The following is a 19,571-nucleotide window of genomic DNA, read 5'->3' on the forward strand; positions in this document are numbered from 1 at the left end:
CCCAATGATACACAAGTTCAGTTGACAATGCAACAATGGTATTCAATAAGTCCTGCTCCACCACTATTGAGCAACTCAGTGATGGGATAGTCCTGAAGTACTTGATGTTCTTAGTATCCAGCACTGACTTGTGATTGTAAAAGAGACAGACATGATGAACAAACACACTTTTGATTGGATGCAGTGTGGCTGCAAGGTCTGAGCACACTGCCAAGTATATTGTTTATATGTGCGTACATCAGTTTTTGTACTTTACCTAAACCTAAAAATATATGAATGACATCTGGTAACCTACTGACATTTGTAAGTTGCCTTACTGGATATGTCTGTATATTTCTTTTAAAGTGCAGGTGATGTGTGGTAAATTTTGACCATCTGTTAAGGAAACTGCCACCTTTAAGGTTAGCGGCTTCTTACTTCCTTAAAATAAAATATGTGGTTATCTGTTGTACCATGTTTCCCTTCAGATGAAAACTAGCACAATCAATGGGCATGTTTACGTGGGTTTGTTAAATTGCCTTGTGCCTCCTGATTATACAGCCAATACAGGACCTCAGTATGGTCTTCATAATGTTCAAGGGTATCTGACTGGAGTTTCAGACTGCAGCAAATAGAAGATCCATAGCCACCTCCTTTAAAAAGCTTAATCTCCAGATAAATTGCTCCACTATCATATGGCCATAGGAAAATTGGTCCAAGTTGGTTTGTGGTGGATGGGAGCTTCTTGCCAGAAGTATCCACACATCCCCTCTTCAGCCTTGGCTTACAGTGAAGCCATCTTTTTCAACTCTTTGTCAGGCAGAAGGCCAAACAGAGTGACTGACAAAGCTCACATACTGTACATCAACCATTGTAAATATTCACAGTCCACAACAAAGTAATTTTGATTCCCCGTACATGAACGAAGTCTAGGGGGTTCCTCCTGCTGTTTAATTCAGGTTTCTTCTGCATGGCTCACATTACCCACCAGCTGCATGTGTGTGACTTACTTTGTCAGGCGCCATCAATCTGATGGATATTCACTGTCCTTGGCCTTTTTGCCAAGCTCAGCTTTTGAAACCAGCAGCTGACCCTTCCAAAAGTGAAAGAGTTGTTTTTGAGTAAGTTAAACTTCTAACCAATATTTCTGGCTCAACTTATTGTTGTAAGCAAGAACCAGTCTTCAGTTCTTCATGTAAATCACAAGCAGTAATCAGTCTGAAGTTAAAAGGACAGCTTTGCAAACAAACAGAACTGTCTGTAGCGCACAGGCTGCTGGCTCCAGGAGTATAAGGCTACATCCACACTAGACCAGATAATTTTGAAAATGCTGGTTTTGCATAAAAGCAATAGGCATCCACACTATGCGTTTTTGAAAATATCTCTATCCACACTGAAATGGAGATTTTGGCAAATCTCATCCTGCTGTGCATGCGCAGGACACATCTACCGAAAACAAACAACATGTTTGCTGTCGAATCTCGCCGTAAAAGTGCACATTTGTGTAGTTACAGACTAGAAAAACTTAAAACAACGGACAGCTGTTGGCTCTCATGCAGGAGAACTTAAAACTAAAAAAAAACAAATACTGGAGCATACGGCAGCAACCGACAGGGAGTTCACGGACAGATTGACCCGGCTGAAGACGAACATTGAAAAACTGACCAACTCCATTGCATTAATAAAGCACCTTGTTAAATGTATAAAATATGTCTGCATCAGTGTTATCTTGTATTTCCATACAATGTTACATTAGGCTGTTACACATCTATTGTCCGAGAAGTACTTACATAAATAGGTAAACCACCTTCATACGAGCAAGGACAGGAAACAGGGCAAAGTGAGTATACCTATTTATTCAGTAAGTTATGGGTCAAAGTATTTGGTGAGTTCATTTCTAACTCTTCCGGCTTCAGTCTTGTTGCCGACTTCTGAAATTGTTAGGTTGTAATCAAGAAAACAATGAAATGGCGCGCTGCCGTCTGACAGCGTTTTCAAAAGTCTCTGGTTACCCCCTCCAAACTGATCTGCCCGAGCAGTGTTTTTGAAAATACCCCCTGAAAAGCGTTTCTGAAAAGCTCTGGTTTCGGGGGACAAAAACGCTGTTTCAGTGTGGGCGGAGGGTAAAAACGAAGAGGAAAAGCTTCAGTTATGGATTTATCCGGCGTAGTGTGGATGTAGCCTAAAACCAAGGGGTTATGTTAATTGAGCCTGCATCAAACCAGACATCACCAGCTACATTATCTAGTTCAAAGAAACTTGTAGACCAGACTGACACAATTACTTAACACATCCAATAGCTGAACTATCGATAGTGGGGAGATTTGTGTGTTCAAGGAATTCGCCTTCACAGCATTAATTTTGGAATCTCTGTCCTCAGAAGCTTTTTAGACCATCTGTGCGAATTTCCCAGCAAAGGTATCTGAAAAAATAACACATGCATGTAAAGTTACCAAGCAACAAAGAAACGTATAAATGTAAGAGAGCAGTCAGGCTTGTTAGAATAGTCAAGAAATGACAAGACTAATAACGCAAAGATGGGTAAATGGAATCTCTTCCTCTGCTTTCAATTTCTATGATGATTGACTTGTTCAACTGCAACTTATTAGTATGTCTTTTTAACTTATAGCTGTTTTTGAAATCCTTTGTGTTTTAGAAATTGTTTGTAATTTGAAAGTCTTTTATAAGATAGAAATGCTCTGTAAGTTTTAAAACTTTCATCTGAATTTAAATGTGTATCACTAAAAATAAATTAACTGTGTTTAAACTACTTCATTTGCTGGAAGGATCTCCTCCTTGGGGACCCACCGTTCAAAGAGTGGCTACTGGCAACTGAACTCACCGTGGAGGATAAACAGGGTGGTGGTCTGGCTTTTGAAATGTAGGTGGCTACAGTATAATCTCCCTTTAGTAGCTATCTACATCAAATAGAGTTTAAGATCTTTGTTTGAGTTCAGAATTTTACAAAGAGCAAACTCAATACCATCACATCAAATAAGCACTGCACAAGTCTAATGACCTTGCTGCATACTTTGTATGTAGTGGTGATCATGATATTCATTGTTACCATCAGTTTTTGTGTTGCAATCACAAATAAAAGTTACATGCTACATATTGAAGTTTATGCACTAGAAGTCCTTTAGAATTTAGAATGCTTCACTATCTTCTGACAGCAAATCACTTCACAGGCAAATGTGCTCTTCCTTACATCAATGTACAATAAGTTATAAAATTCTGTGTGTTTTCAGTTTGCCATAGTTTTCAAGACACCAAAGTACTTTGACCTGCACATTACCAAACCGATCTCAGTGTTTGTCCAGCTACGAAGGCGATCAGATGGTGAAACCAGTGAACCCAAACCTTTCATATACTACCCACACAAGCAGGGTAGGTGCTTTCTGGCCACAATTAAGAATATTTTTTTCAGTTTGTTAATAAGTTTGCTTCTAGAACAACTGAAGGGAGTTGGTTACAGTAATACTGAAACATGCAAATTGATTTACTTCGACATTGTCTCTTGTAAGCAAAATATAAAATATATATTTTGTTATTTAAGAATTTTACCAGATGTTTTGATAATTCTGCTCTGGCTATTTTAAATCATGGATTTCTTAGTTTCTTTCATGGATGCCTCACATCTGTCATCAGAAACTTTGCAGTCTCAGTGTATTTCACTCTGCCTGATAGAGCATCTCACCACTATGAACTTCTGTAATTAATGGTTCAGCTCTGAACTGCCAAGAAATAGTCTGCAACTTTACTTGTAAACAAAGGGATGATATTTCCATTGGTGTATTGGGAGACAGTTTCAACAAGCATTATAACATTGGTCTTTTAAATTATTACTGATATAGAGAGATCTGGTTTAATTTTTTCCAGTAAGGGTGGGAAATGATTTTACTTTCTGATATCCGAATAAACTCCAAATTAATGGATGGGGTAATTTGACTAAAATGTGAACAATGATCATAATAAATGCATTTATGAAAATCATGGATTTATTAAAATGTTTAAGCCAATTTGTATATATTTAACTTCCTTAAAATGGTACCTTTTCCTGCAGAATTTATCATCCATCCAAAGAATACTTTTAACTACTCTTGCATAACAACGAGAAGGATAACAGTGAATTGGCCCCTAATTTTCTCTGACCATCATATAGAATGGTCAAAGAACAGTCAATTCAATATTTTAGAATTTTTCCCTTTCTTAATGAGATAAAATTTCTACTTCTAATGAGGTTTTGAAAACTTATATATCCTTTGGTTTTTTTGCTTTGCTTTCTGTATTGTTTTATTTAAATAGCCAAGAAAAAGTCTGAGAAGAAATGGCAAAAGACTTTCCCTAACTGTCCAGATAATTACGAGGAGCCAGCGTTAGCTCACAGGGGAATATACGGTGATAATCTTGGAGAGGGTGAGTAAGTATACCACATCAATGAAGGGACAAGTCTGCAACGACCTGGGTATAAAAACAGCACATTTAGAAATTTTGTATAACTCTTGCACATGATTTCAAAGAATCCATTCACTATTGGCCATTTTTTGTAAAATGATCCAAATTGAAATCAGCTTCCACTTTAAGATCTTCACTCTTTTAGGACCAATTGTTCACATGAAATGCATAATTCTGGAAATTTCTCATTGATCCATACAGAGGTTTAATTTTTAAAGATTGTTCATTATACCAAGATGACTTGGGCAGCATTCTTATAGAAAATTATTGTACCATTGAGCGGCTCCTGCTAGTGACTGCATTAAAGAGACTACAGTTTGAAAATTGTGGATAGAGTTCATATGTAGTTTCCCCTCCATTTAATTTAATGATTGAAAATATTATTTTATTAGCACATACAGTTTCTCCATATGTACCTCCAGGGAGTGTCATTCCTTGCTGTGAATTCTCAATCATGAAATTATCTTTTCTTTGCATTTAGTAACAAAGAAGGAAACAAAACTGAAACAATGCTTGTAGGTATAGTCTTGCTTTTCTAGACATCCTTTGGTGTACCTTCAGAAGAGGTCTTTTGAGCTATTGGTTCCTGCACACACACCATAGGTACAAAAACGTTGCGGGGCTCAAATTGGAGAATTGGTGTTTATTTTAATGCCACGTGGCCAATTTGCTAACAATTTGGGGGAATTTTAAAAAATCATATTGCTCAACAGATAAGACTTCATTGTCACAAGTACAGAGAGTAGGCAGATGTCAGTGCAGTATGACTTTAATTTGATTTACAACCTTGCCAAATAGGCCGGGATGCTCCAGATGTCACAGGTGCTAGTAGTACATGGGAAATCAAGCATTTAGCATTAAAGTGAACCCATATCCGGCAGATACAGTATACTTAAAAGCAATCTTGAATGATTTGCAGCGGTGTTTGAATTTAAGTTAATTCAGTGAGACATCAGGAGAAAGAGGTATAGATAAGTTCAAGTAGATGGCCCAAGATATGACAAATAAAGTACAATTCGGCAAAATGTGAAATTGTTCATTTTGAAAAATAAAAATGAAGCATGAATTATCTTAATCATACCCAGGGCATTCCTGGTGTCTGAATGTTTGACTCACAAAACAATAATATGAAGTATTAAATTACAGTAAGTAATTAGGAAAATTAATAGAATCAATTATATTATTTATTTCTAGAATGGAGTATAATGATAGAGTGATTATGTTTCAGGCAATTGATGAGACAACACATGGAATGTTGTGTACAATACTAATACCACTAATGAAGCAGGACAGAATTTTATTAAACTTTTACTTGGATTTGAAGACTGCTTTATGTAGATGGAGAGTTGCTGAAACTCTGCATTCTCGGAATCAGAATCAGGCTTATTATCACTAACATACATAAAGGTTTTGTTATTTTGCAGCAGTTGTACATTGCAATATATAAAAAAATACTATAGGTTACAATAAGTTACAAAAACATAAAAAATAAATAAAAAGTGCAAAAAGAGAGCAAAATATTTAAGGAGTGTTCATGAACTGTTTAGGAATCTGATGGCAGAGGGGAAGAAGCTGTCCCTAAAATTCTCAATGTATATCTTCAGGCTCCTGATGGTGGTAGTAAGAGGGCATGTATCAGATGGTGAGGATATCACCCTCTTGAGGCATTGCTTTCTGAAGATGTCCTTGATAGTGGGAAGGTTAGTGCCCATGATGGTGCTGTCTGAGTCTACAAACTTCTGCAGCCTCTTGTGATCCTGTGCATTGGAGCCTCCATGCCAAGCAGTGATGCAACCAGTCAGAACACTGTCCATCATTCATCTGTAAAAATCCGTAGGGTGCAACAAATATAAAAGCTTCACATTGAAGAAGTGCGGATGAACTTCACTCATGTCCTGTCCAAAATATCCTTCACATTCATAATCACAAAAAGCAAACAGTCTGGTCATTGTCCCTTAAGTCAGCGAACAAATTGCCTGCCCTGTTTCCCTCGCTGGAACTGGAACTCTATATCAAAAGTGCCACATTACAGTCAGAAGTTATAAATGGCACTGGTCCATTTTCATAAATAAATTTTGGAGACTTATTGCTGAATGATACAATCTAAATCCATGATAACTGCAAACTGTTTTGAAACTTTCAGCTTGGTCTGTGTATATATTTTCAAACTAGTACTTGTGATTATATAAGCCATTAGAAATACAAAAATATCAAACTGCATGGATGCTTTGTATGACTGAAGGTGGGATTGTTATCACTAAAACACTGAAAACACTCACTATAATGAGCAGAAATTAGGAATTATTGACATGTTTCATTCCAAAAGCTGTAGTTTACTTGTTCAGATCAGTTATTAACACAGTCCAAAAAAATAAAAACAAGGACAAATGCCACTCTCAGTCCATCACACTAGTAAGTACACTGTTTTACATTATGCAGGTAGGGATGTCAATCAGAGCATTGTAGCATAGGTATCATTTTTATTCCTATATGGTATCTGAGTTTCCCTGGCATCCCTAATTACCTCGGAACTGTTGCTGTCCTTTTTTGAGGCTACTCCAATAGAATTAATTGATAAAGAATTCCAGATTCTTCATATTTACAATGAAGGAGCAAGGTGGTGTGTAACTCAAAGGGGCAGCTGTTAATGCCAGTAATCCCATGTACCTACTGCTCCAGGCTTTCGAAGTGGTAAAAGTCACAGGTTTAGGAAGTTGCCTTGTCCAATGACAATAATATATTTTGTAGATGACATACACTTCTGTTAATTGCACTAGTGGTGGGGGGGGGGTGAATGATTAAAGTGGTAAGTGGGTGGGGAGCCAAGCATGTTGCTTTGTCGTGGAAGATATAGAGGATCTTGAGTGTTGCTCGAGCCGTACTTGTCCAGAAAAGTGAGAGAATATGTCAATGTCTACCCAACTTATGTTTTATAGACAGTGGAGTGGAATCACTCACTACCAAGCACATATCATTGATCTGCTTATTTAGCCCATGTTTTGATGTGTGTGTCCCAGTAAATCCAGTTGCTAGATGGTGATGACCCCAGGTTATTGATACGGGTAGAATGGTGATCTTTTGAAATGTAGACTGTGTTACAATGAGTGGCACATCTCACTCAACTTTCACATCACTATAAGCAGTAATCTGTAAATCTCTAGCAGTAATGTTGAGTGAGGTATGAACATTGATAGGACATATTAGAATGATTTTTGGGTTTAGGACATATACATTTAGCAATTGACTTTGGCTACCAGTCTTCACATCTGAATATGTATTGTGGATTTAATTTGGAGTGCAGCTCTGAACAATGGGTTCCTAAAAGCTGTGAATCCCAGACCAGACAATGCTGATTAAAATCCATTTGGCTGTCTGTGGTGTGGGTGTGAATCATGAGGTGTGAAGGTTGTATTTAATTTTAAAAAAAGCAATGTCCATACATTGTAAATATGGAATTGTCCTTTGATGTTTGGCACATAAAATATCGGGCCCCACTTTGGGCCGGCAGACCTTTCAACCGAAAGCCTCTCTATATGATTACCTCTCCAAGAGGTAATGTTACAGCTATATACGACCCTGGTCAGACCCCACGTGGAGTACTGTGCTCAGTTCTGGTCACTTCACTACAGGAAGGAAGTGGAAACGATAGAAAAGGTGCAGAAGAGATTTACAAGGATTTTGCTTGGATTGGGGAGCATGCCTTACAAGAATAGGTTCGGTGAACTCAGCCTCTTCTCCTTAGAGCAGTGCAGGATAAGAGGTGATCTGATAGAGGTGTATAAGATAATGAGAGGCATTGATTACATGGGTAGTCAGAGGCTGTTTCCCAGGGCTGAAATGTCTAATATGAGAGGACACACTTTTAAGGCACTTGGAAGTAGGTACAGAGGAGACGTCAGGGTTAAGTTTTTTTATGCAGTGAGTGGTGAGTGCGTGGAATGGGCTGCCAGTGATGGTCGTGGGGGCAGATACGATAGGGTCTTTAAAGAGACTCCTGGATAGGTACATGGAGCTTAGAAAAATAGAGTGCTATGGGTAACCCAAGGTAATTTCAAAAATAAGTACATGTTTGGCACAGCATTGTGGGTCAAAGGGCCTGTATTGTGCTGTAGGCTTTCTGTGTTTCTGTGATGCCTGCTGTACCTTGTTCTGTCGAATAAAGAAGCTGCTTTGTATCTACCTGTAATTTTCTTCGGTGGCTTCATTCACACAACAACAGGACACCTGCAATAACACATTTTCTTCAAATTAGCCATAGATTTTTTAAAAATTATGCCAGGGTATAATCTAATCCTAATGATAGGCTCTTCAGCTTCTTCCAGACTGACAACTCAGAGGCATATGTGCTTTCAAATGAGACATACATAATGCACTTTCTATGAAAAATCTTAAGACAAAATAAATAAATGGAAAGGTTATGCAGCAAATGTAAGTTTACTTGAGCAGATAGTTAATATTAATGATGCCTAAATCTGTTTCAGAAATGACAGTTTTAAGAAGACCTGAATGTTTCATATCACCATCCTATGCACACAAAGATGACATTGCTGGAGGTGAGGATAATGGTTTTAAATATCCCTATGAGATGAATGAAATATCCTCTAACTTCCATTACAGTGAATGATAATCATCCTTGAACTTGCATATTCTTTAAATTGTATTTAGCAGTTAGATAGAATAATAAACATCAAAAGGTCTCAGCTAATACTCTACATTAACTGCTCACTGCTTCAACAGCTACTGTGCAAAAGCATTTATTTTAATATTATCTAAGTATGGAATATAAAGTAAGGCAAATATTAGAATTCTCGGAACAGTGTAGGAAGATGTAAGTGTAATTAATCCCTGTGTGAATAGCTGAAAAATGCTCATCTCCAATATTTCAAGTTGCTTTTCTTTGTTGGCAGTCAATGAACTTCCTAAATAATTTATTTGCTTTTTGGTGCGTGTGTGCTCCAGATTTTGAGAAAAACAAAAACACAAAGCAGCTTATGAAGTGCTTAAACAATACTATTTGGTTATGAAACAATGGATTTAAATTGTCATCAAGATCAGTATAACATTGTGAGCCAAATGGTCTACCCAGAGCTGTACTGTGCTTTATTCAATGTTCTAGATGTAAAAGTTCATGATTTAATTGAATGGTGGAAAGAGCTGAATTAACATCTCTTGTGGTATCTTCTTCTGAAATAACAGGTGTATATTTTCAGCATTTTTCTCTAGAAAATGGAATCCGCAGATTTTCTGGTGTGCTCAACTTCACTGGCATAAAACTGTAAGACTGTTCTGCAAAAAAAGGGTGAAAATTACCAAAAAGACATATGAAGTCATTCTAGAATAGTTTGCACCTAAAAACCCACATAGCCCAACAGATATCTGGTGACAGTTTTTGCTTGGTAATCAGGAAGGGTAATAGCCAGGTATTTGTATGTCATGGAAGGAGGAATAGAGCTACTAGATGTAGTGATAGAGGTCTGACAGTCTCATTCGTGAGAAAACATTGGGATGGCATTTCTGTGTGTCAGGTGGCCCAGGAAACTCATGAGAGCTGTCATTTAAGAGTCTGGTAGAAGATGAACTCAGTTGCCTCAACCAACTGTGAGAATCTCTACCTACTTCCCAATGCAGAGATATATTTTAATTCCTCGCAAGAGATGTAAAAGTGAGCTGCTCACTATGTAAACAGTTCCAGCAGTCCACTTCAACAACTGAGTCAAGAATTTATTAATACATTTGATCTGGGCTCTCTGGACTGATTGCTGATGAACTAAATAGTGTTGACTGAGTGCAGACAGCATCTCTTGGAACAAGCACTACCTTATTAAACATAAGTAGGGATCAGCAATAAGTGCTGGTCTTGACAGCAGTACCCAAATCCCGAAAGAATGGAAAGAAAAATGAAGAACACCTCAAAGTAACCCAATGCACTTAGACAGTTCAACAATAATCATTAGAGTATTCTATGCTAATGAAAGTGGAACTAGGTTTTACATAAATAGTGACATCATAAGATGCAGGTATGAAACCAGAAAAGTGTCAGCCTGACTCATGTGATTAGGCATGAAAACTTCCTGATGGGTGTTACCTCATCCTAAAATGATCACTGGATTAATTTAAATACAGATTTAATCGCCTTTACATGTGACATGCACATTAAAAATAAATGACAAATGATCTAGGCTTTGGATTTAGGTTCTGCTCTCCACCATTAATAGTTTCTCTTTTGTTTTTCTACGACCTGATTGTGAATCTTGTCTAAATTTAATAGTAGCCATTTCATAATACTGTACATGAACATCGCAGTTACAGCAATTCACACAAGACTGTACATCATACATTTTAGATCATCAATAACTAACATTTTTCAACAAACATTTGCATGACTTGCATTTATCTACTCAATTATATTACTATGCTTTAAAATTTTAAATCCTTTAACATTTTCTCAAAGTTTTTGCTTTCGTGTTATTAGTAGTTATGGTAGGTTACTTTATCTTTGCAAATTCAAATTGAGCTTTTTTTATGTTTTATCTGCAGGTTTACAATTTTCTCCAATTGTCCAATTTTCGAACATTTGAGTTGCCAGGTGATGGTGAAATAAGAAAAGCCATTGGTTGTTTCAATCACATGGCAACAACCCAAGATACCAGGAATAATACAAGGGGTGATTGATAAGTTTGCGGCTTAAGGTAGAAGGAGTCAATTGTAGAAAACCTAGCATATTTATTTTTCAACATAGTCCCCTCCTACATTTACACACTTAGTCCAGTGGTCGTGGAGCATACGGATCTTGGACCTCCAGAAAGTGTTCACAGCATGGATGTTTGATAAGCTCATGGCCTGAGGTAGAAGGAGATGAGTTATTAACTTCAACCTTTCTGCATAATCACTCAAAGAGTTGGCCTGCATGGTCATGTTCATGTTCTCGGCCCGAAACGTTGGCTACTCTTTTCTCACGGATGCTGCCTGATCTGCTGAGTTCTTCCAGCATTGTGTACGTATTCTTTGATTCACAGCATCTGCAGTTTTATTTTTATGGTCATGTAACGACAGCTGTATAACTCATCTCTTTCTACCTTAGGCCACGAACTTATCAATCACCCATCTGTGGACACTTTCTGGAGATCCAAGATCCGTATGCTCCATGACCGCTGGACTAACTGTGTAAATGTAGCAGGGGACTGTGTTGAAAAATAAATGTGCTAGGTTTTCTAAAATTGACTCCTTCTACCTTAGGCCATGAACATATCAATCATACCTTGTATATAAAAACTGTACACGGCTAACAGAGAATCATTATAGTAATGGTTTACCATATAGTTAAACATGCAGATGAAACCTATGAACTCAAGGATTATTCTCGGTCATGTTTGTGAATTTTAAAGAGATATTTATGATTATGTAACAAAATAATAAATGTTATATAGAAAATGAATTATTGTGTAATTAAGATCCAAGACTGATTTTACATGAGTCACTATGGTAAATTGTGATATGTTTCTTTAAAATCATCATTTAAAAAGTGTAGATAAAGTTCTTGAAATTGCTACCTCTGCAAACTCCATTGGAAGTCTAGTACATTTGTTACTCATGAAAAAAAACTCTTGGAGTATGGAACATCCACTGCAAATGCTGCTTCATTATTTTTTGTGTATAATAATCTATGAATTTTCAATGTAAACTTGATTTGAGGAGCAAATGTACATTTTAATTTCTGATTATGTAATTGCACAAAACTTTTAAGTTCCAACTTGGTAGAATTTATTAAAAGATAATTTAAGTATGTAAAATATTCAATTAATACCTTGTATATCAAACTCGATTTTGACCACCTCATCTATCATAATTTATTGTACCTCACTTAATTATAATGCTATTATGCTTAGTTGAGTTAGATTAATACATGTAAACTAGACCTAGCTTGCAAAAGATTTTAATCTGAAGACTATTGCAAAAAATATACATTTATTGTATATTAATACACATGTATCATAAATTATGTCAATCATCAAAAAATAAGAGCATTCGTTCCCTGAAATTATTGGATTTGCCCATTTCTTACTTTATTCACTATTAGTTGCAAAGCATTCAATTGATCGAGATCTGAACATTTGCATTATTCATATGATATTTAGATTGAAAATGGATAGCAACTTGTATATGTATCTTAAGATTCAAGATTGTTTAATGTCAGTTCCAGTACAGAAGTGTAAAGGAGGATGAAATATTTGGTAGTCCAGATCCGATGCAACACAAAGCTGAACATATTAAGATAAAGAACTCAATAATTAAAAACACAATAAATATAAATACATAAAATAGATTGATTGTAAAGTACCTCCATAATTTGATGCTAGGCACAGGAGTGCCTGTACATAAGGCGACTCTAAAAAGAAATGATAAAGTAAAGTGGTGGGTTAGTGGGTGGAGATATTGATCAGCTTTACTGCTTGGGAAAGTAACTGTTTTCAGTCTGGTTGTCCTGGTGTGGATGCTACATAACCTCCTCCCTGTTGGGAGTTGGACAAACAATCCATAAGCAGGGTGGGTGAGATACTTCAAGATCCTTTCTCCTGAAAGGGCCTTTTTTGGGCACCTTTCTGTATCTTGACGGTGGGTGATGTCGCTTTGATTATTTATTGTAGAACTTTTCCTGTCTGCTGCAGTGCAGTTTCCACACCAGTATGTTAGGATGCTCTCTATCACACACCTCTAGGAGAACTTGAGTACTGACATGAATATTCTAGCTCAGAAAGTAGAGGCATTGTTGAGCTTTTTTGATTGTTCCAGGACCGTGAGAGGCTGTGCGAGATGTGCAATCACAGCAGTCTGAAACTGCTTATATCTCTATCAACATCTATTACTTTATTTTATGTAGCACTTTTATCTTAGCAACATTTCTCAAGACTCTTAAGGAACATAGTCAAGCATCAATTTTCACGAAGCTACATCATGAAATGCTAGGCCAGATGAAATACTAGGCTTGCTGAAAGAGGAAAGTTTTAAGGAATACAATGTTGAAAGGAGGGAACAGAGTAGAGAAGTAATAAAGTTTACATAAGGTTTTCAGAGTCTTCAGATACCTAGTCCCAATGATTGATGGAAAACTTGCAGCTTCCTAATAGCTTTGATTCTAAATGAAATTAAATATTTTGTACAGAAATTAAATAAATGTGTGCTAACAAATTTGTTCAGTGAATATATCTATGCTTATCAAGACTGTTTTAAATTTCATTAGAACAATATTATGGACATCTGCTAAGTTTTCAAGCATATGAGTTCATTTTATTTCTTTGAACATCTTATAATTGTAGAATGTAGGAACAGCCAAAGAAAGGCTAGAATCAAGTGTATCCATGTTCTTTATCTGTTTCTATATTTGTATGTAGAAATTCTATTAACAACGTACCTTTTCAAAAGGCTTTCCCAAAAACAGTTTCACTTTATCTGTTTTAAGCCTGTGGTAAATTGTCATATGGTATATTTCTTTGATCCTTTTACAATTCACTAAATATGTTGAATTATCAATAAAGATGATACCTCAAGGCAAAGTATCATCTTTACAGGGCAAGGTGTCAGGAAATATGGGATGAAAAACTGGTTTATTCAGCCTGTTGTTTGAATGGTATTGATGCCAAATTGTAATATTGGGACAGATCCAGGCTGCTAGGCAGTGTTCAAATTCAAAGTTCAAAGTACATTAACTTTCAAAATAAGCATCATATACTACCCTGAAATTCATTTTCTTGCAGGCACTTATGGGTAAAAAAGTAACAGAGCAGTTAACACAATGCTATTACAGCCCGGGGTGTCAGAGTTCGGAGTTCAATTCCAGCATCCGCTGTAAGCAAGTTTGTATGTCCTTCCCATGTGTGCATGGCTTCCTTTGGGTGTTCCAGTTTCCTCCCATAGTCGAAAATGTTCTAGTTAGTAGGTTAACTGGTCATTGTAAATTGTCCTGTGATTAGGCTCGAGCTAAATCGGTTGGTTGCTGGACAGAGAGTGCTCAGTGGGCTGGATGGGACTGTTCCATGCTGTGTTTCCAAATAAAAAAGAAATACTATGGAATTTTATGAAAAGCTATACACAAAAAAAGGCTGCCAATCAATGTGCAAAAGAAAAACTATGCAAATAAAAATAATACCAAGAACTTGAGTTGTAAAGTGTCCTTGAAAGTGAGTCTGTAGGTTGTACAATCAGTTCAGAGCAGTGGTGAATGAAATTATCCACGCTGGTTCAGGAGCCTGGTGGCTGTAAGGTAATAATTGTTCCTGAACCTGTTGGTGTGGGTTCTAAGGCTTCTGTACTTCGTGTTCAATGGTAGGAGTGAGAAGAGAGCATGGCCTGGATAGTGGAGGTCCTTGATGATGGATTCTTTCTCTCATGGCTGTATTCCATGTAAGTGTACTCAATGGTGAACAGATAATGAAACCAATCAGAGAAAAATTTTAATGTTGTGTCAGAATTACTAAGGTACCTATGAATAGATGAATTAGAGGCTAGAGTAAGTCACTTCTCATCTAAAGCCAGCTCCATCATTTATAAGTTGAAGGGTGATATCATTGTAATCTTAATTCTCCTTTCTCATCTGCCCTGGTAAATTTCCCTTCTTTCTTTATCAAGAATCTATCTCTGCCTTAAAAATATTCTACTTCTAGTGCTCTTTGAAGAGGAGTCTTCCAAAGATAAATAAACCTCTGAAAGTTCTTCTGGGCTGTGTCTTAAATGGAAATCCTCTTCAGTTTAAATAGTGAACTCCATCTTTAGATTCTCCCAGAACAAATGTATCCTCTCCACATCCACTTAGTCTTGACACTTGAAGATCTTATAGGTTTTAATCAATATACTCCTGGAATTACATCACCTACCCCCTCCTGGAAAAATCCATCATTTTCCATGTTAATACCTTTTCACTGAGCTCCCCATTTGCATTTTCAGTTATCACGCCTTTATAAGGTTGATCTATTTCCCCAGTATTTAATACAAATCCTCAATATTCCCTAGTTCTGTAGCTCACTGGATCACAGGTTGTAGAATGGTTCCAATACAGTATAACTCAGGCTAACTCCCAATATCTACAGTTCCTGTGTCCTCACCTACCACCTGACCAGCCTCTGCATCCAGCACATAATTCTCCAAAACTTCTACCACCGTCCCACCACCAAACACATCTTTCCCTCCCCACCCCCCACTCACTGCTTTCTGCAGGGATCACCCCCTACGTGGCACCCTTATCCATTCATCCCTCCTGGCACTTATCCTTACAAGCAGAACAAATGCTTCCCCTGCCCCTACACCTCCTCCCTCATTACCATTCAGGGCCCCAAACAGTCCTTTCAGGTGAGATGACACTTCACCTGTGAGTCTGTTGGGTCATATACTGTGTTTGGTGTTCTCAGTGTGGCCTCTTGTATACCAGTGAACCCGACGTAGATTGGGAGACCGCTTCACCGAGCATCTATGCTCCATCCGCCAGAACAAGCGGGATCTCCCAGTGGCCATCCATTTTAATTCCACTTCCCATTCCCATTCCGATATGTCCATCCATGGCCTCCTCCACTGTTGGGATAAGGCCACACTTAGGTTGCAGGAACAACACCTTATGTTCCGTTTGGGTAGCCTTCAACCTGATGGCATGAACATTGAATTCTCAAACTTCCAGTAATGCCTCCACACACCCTTCACCATTTCCCCTCCCCTTGTCCCTGTCTCATGTTATCTCCTTGCCCGCCTATCGCCTCCCTCTGGGGCTCCAACCCCCACCCCTTTTCTTCTTTCTTCAGTTGCCTTCTGTCTCTTTCACCAATCAACTTCCTAGCTCTTTGCTTCATCCCCTCCACCTCCAGGTTTCATCTGTCACGTGGTGTTTCTCTCTCCCCTCCTCCCACCTTTCAAATCTACTCCCCAGCTTATTTTCTCCAGTCCTGCTGAAGGGTTTTGGCCCGAAATGCCAACTATACTTTGTTCCATAGATGCTGCCTGGCCTGCTGAGTTCCTCCAGCATTTTGTGTGTGTTGCTCGGATTTCCAGCATCTGCAGACTTCCTCTTGTTTGTGAACCATGCAGAGGAGATTGCTGTATTACCCTGCGACTCCTATGAACACAGGTATCAATAGCAGTTTGTTACTGCATGATAATTGTGTACATTCCTGCAGGCTTTCATCTTATACTTTGAAGTTTAGTCGCAGCAACACTCCAATGCCTTTCGTTGATTTACCTTGTTTAAGCAAGGACAAAGAATTGCAGGAGCTTCAGCATCTGTAGTCAGTTAAATTAAACATCTTCCTAAGTTGCAGAAAGAGAACAACATATTTGAAGCTTACTTAAAAAAAATAGTTCACCACCATTAGTTTTGCATGCATATCACAGTGCTTCCCTCATAGCCATCATCTGGCTGCTGGAGAACTGGTTGTATTCTCGACTCTGAGTTATGCATACCCTCTCAGAATGCCCAAGATAAGCCCCAGTCTATGATGGGCCAGCTTCACACTGCAAGGTACAAGTGCTTGCAGTTTGAGGAAGCAAGCCTGGTACACTGGTGAGAGGCAGCAGCTGCTGGAGTCAGTTCCCATGCTGCTAACTGCATTCTCAAGGTAGCAAACAAACAAAGCACAGACTGCACATTATTGTGGCCCTTGAATCTCGCCAATTCTGGTAAATATAGCATGGAGTGCATTCCCAGCTACCAGCACTGATGTCTTGCAGAGCAACAAGCTGCTGTCCCAGGGAACCAGTCTGCTGCAAGCTCCGTCATATTGAAACTGTGTCTCAGTGGAGGCAGAAATTGCATGCTCAGCTACTGTGTTTCCTTGGCATTGCCCTCACTTGGCACAGAAGTGAAAATCAATTCCAATATCACAATGTACCTGCTCCGGAGAGTGGGTGGACATGAACTCTACTAAATCCTCACATGATAACTAGGTTTGACACTGCTGTAAGAAATTCAGTGTGCTGATCTAATATATTTTTTCTAAATACCTCCCTCTCATGCAACTCATCCGATGCCTCTGAGACAGTGCTACTGAATGGACTCGACCTGGGCTTGAGACAACACCTTCCCTTCCTAACTGCAGTCCACAGGTCTTCCCTCATGAGGTGTGCCACTCTAAACTCCGCTACCACTGCCAGTAGCTGCAAAACGACAGGAGCGCTCATCAAGTAATGAGATGCTGTTTGACTGCTGGAGCTGGCACTGCCACCCCTTTCTAAAAGTTAATGTTTAGTTTTGTTTATCAGATGTACATCGAAACATATGCATTGTTTGCGTCAAATAAAATCAGTGAGGATCACGCTGAGCAGCCGAAGTGTCACCGTGCTTCCAGCACCAACATGGCAACTTACTAATCTGAAACAGGATATCCTTGGAATGTCGAAGGAACCAGAGCTAACCCAGAAGCCATGGGGAAAATGTACAAACACTTGACAAACAGTTGTGGGATTCAAGCCCCCTTCTTACAACCAAAGATGTAATCCCGGTCAGCTACCCACTAAGCTCCCACCAGAATTTTAGTCTGCAGACCACTCCGGTGATTCTTTTAGCGTAGCAGGCTATGACACGTGGTTTCCTTCCTGGCTACACTGAAGTAATTCATGTCACATGGTTTTGCAGCAAACAATACACTATTTCATCAAGCATGTCTCAGAACAGCAAAGAGGATTGCAATGTGCAAGATCCTGGAACTTCTAGCAAGGTTTTGAAACTATTTGTTAATTGAATCAGAGTGACGAGCCCTTGCTGAAGGTAGAGACCAAGTTGGCTGGCACAGTTGGAAAAATCAGTAACAGCCATGAACTTCAATGAGTGCTGATATTACCTAGGACTGCCCACATGGGTATGTATCTGATTATAAGCTCTGCCCACATTAACTACTAATGCTGATTTAGTAACGATTCTCACAATGTTCCTTAAGTCTTGCTTGCCACGTAGTGGCATAAGCACCTCTTGCTCTTGCTCCCCTAGGACATATCTAGTAATGGTGAATACACATAGTGATGCAGGACACTGCAGATGCTGGAGGAACTCGGCCCAGTCCAGCTTAGGGTCTCGACCTTCAACTTTGGTCGCCAGCTTCTCTCCATAGATGATACCAGAACAGCTGAGTCTCTCCAGCACTTTTTGCATTGCCCTGTGCAATACATTTTTATGTTGAAATGCGTGCAAGCGCAACTTTCACACCAACGCAGTATTGTGGAGAAAGGGTAACTGAGCTGTGAGCGGGAGCGCAACATAACAGTCGGAGAGCAGCCATGGAGGGCTGCATGCTCAGCCTGCTGCTGATGAATGACTGCCCTGCTCGATCCAGTTCTAACCGAATCATCTCCCTATTTTAACCAATTTTTACAGGAGCACAATTGAGAGTGTCCTGATCAGCTGCATCACTGTCTGGTACAGGAATTGCAAAGATCGTAAGGACTGCTGAGAGGATGATCCAGGTCTCTCTTCCACCTATTACAAATATTTATCAGGACTGCTGCATATGCAGGGCCCTTAACTTTGTCAATAATGCCTCCCACCTGTCCAAAAATCTCCTTGACACCCTACCATCAAACAGGAGGTACCATAGCATTAGGACAAGAACTGTTAGGGTGGGAAACAGTGTCCTTCACCCAGGCTATAAGACTACTGAGCTCCTCGCTATCAGCCAGGTCTCATTACATATCAGGCTCCAATGACATTATACTATACTTCTTAAACTTTTATCATATATGCATCTTAGTACAATAAACGCTCGGCCAAACTGGGCCGTTAACTAAAGCTCTCAAATGGAAAATGAAGCCAACACTGCGGCTGAAAGGAATAACTAAATATAAAACAAATTCCACTAGTCTTCAGAGTCAGTTGACTCGACAGTCTGATTTCTCAGGCAAGGCCGAATGCAAGCAGGTAATGAAGCATTGCTGTGCTGGGTTCAAGTTTCAACAAGCACTACAATGGAAAGAATTGAATTAAATACTATCACAATGAAATAATAATTAGCTGACACATGCATATTCACAAGTGCAATTGCTGTGTCTGCTGCACTCCCTCTCTAGGTGCAGCCTCTGAGGCACCATAGACCTGTGTCCGCTGGAAGTCCCGGATTGGGAACTTGTCGAAAATGTCCTTCGCTGGGATCCAAGTACATTCTTCTAGACCG

At 38.8% G+C, this 19,571-nt stretch overlaps 1 protein-coding gene across 1 annotated transcript in view; it reads left to right on the top strand.

The window, feature by feature from the left end:
• The window catches only part of LOC132405153 (nuclear factor NF-kappa-B p105 subunit-like), a 52,086-nt gene extending 40,961 nt beyond the window's left edge, over positions 1 to 11,125 (top strand). The window contains exons 11-14 of the mRNA XM_059989855.1: positions 3,228 to 3,366; positions 4,285 to 4,395; positions 8,916 to 8,987; positions 10,972 to 11,125. Coding sequence (XP_059845838.1) covers positions 3,228 to 3,366; positions 4,285 to 4,395; positions 8,916 to 8,987; positions 10,972 to 11,012 — 363 coding nt within the window. The 3' untranslated portion in view covers positions 11,013 to 11,125. The remainder of the gene's footprint in view (positions 1 to 3,227; positions 3,367 to 4,284; positions 4,396 to 8,915; positions 8,988 to 10,971) is intronic.
• Positions 11,126 to 19,571: the final 8,446 nt, after the last annotated feature.

Source organism: Hypanus sabinus, chromosome 15 (genome assembly GCF_030144855.1).
Source record: "Hypanus sabinus isolate sHypSab1 chromosome 15, sHypSab1.hap1, whole genome shotgun sequence".
Lineage (NCBI taxonomy): Eukaryota > Metazoa > Chordata > Chondrichthyes > Myliobatiformes > Dasyatidae > Hypanus > Hypanus sabinus.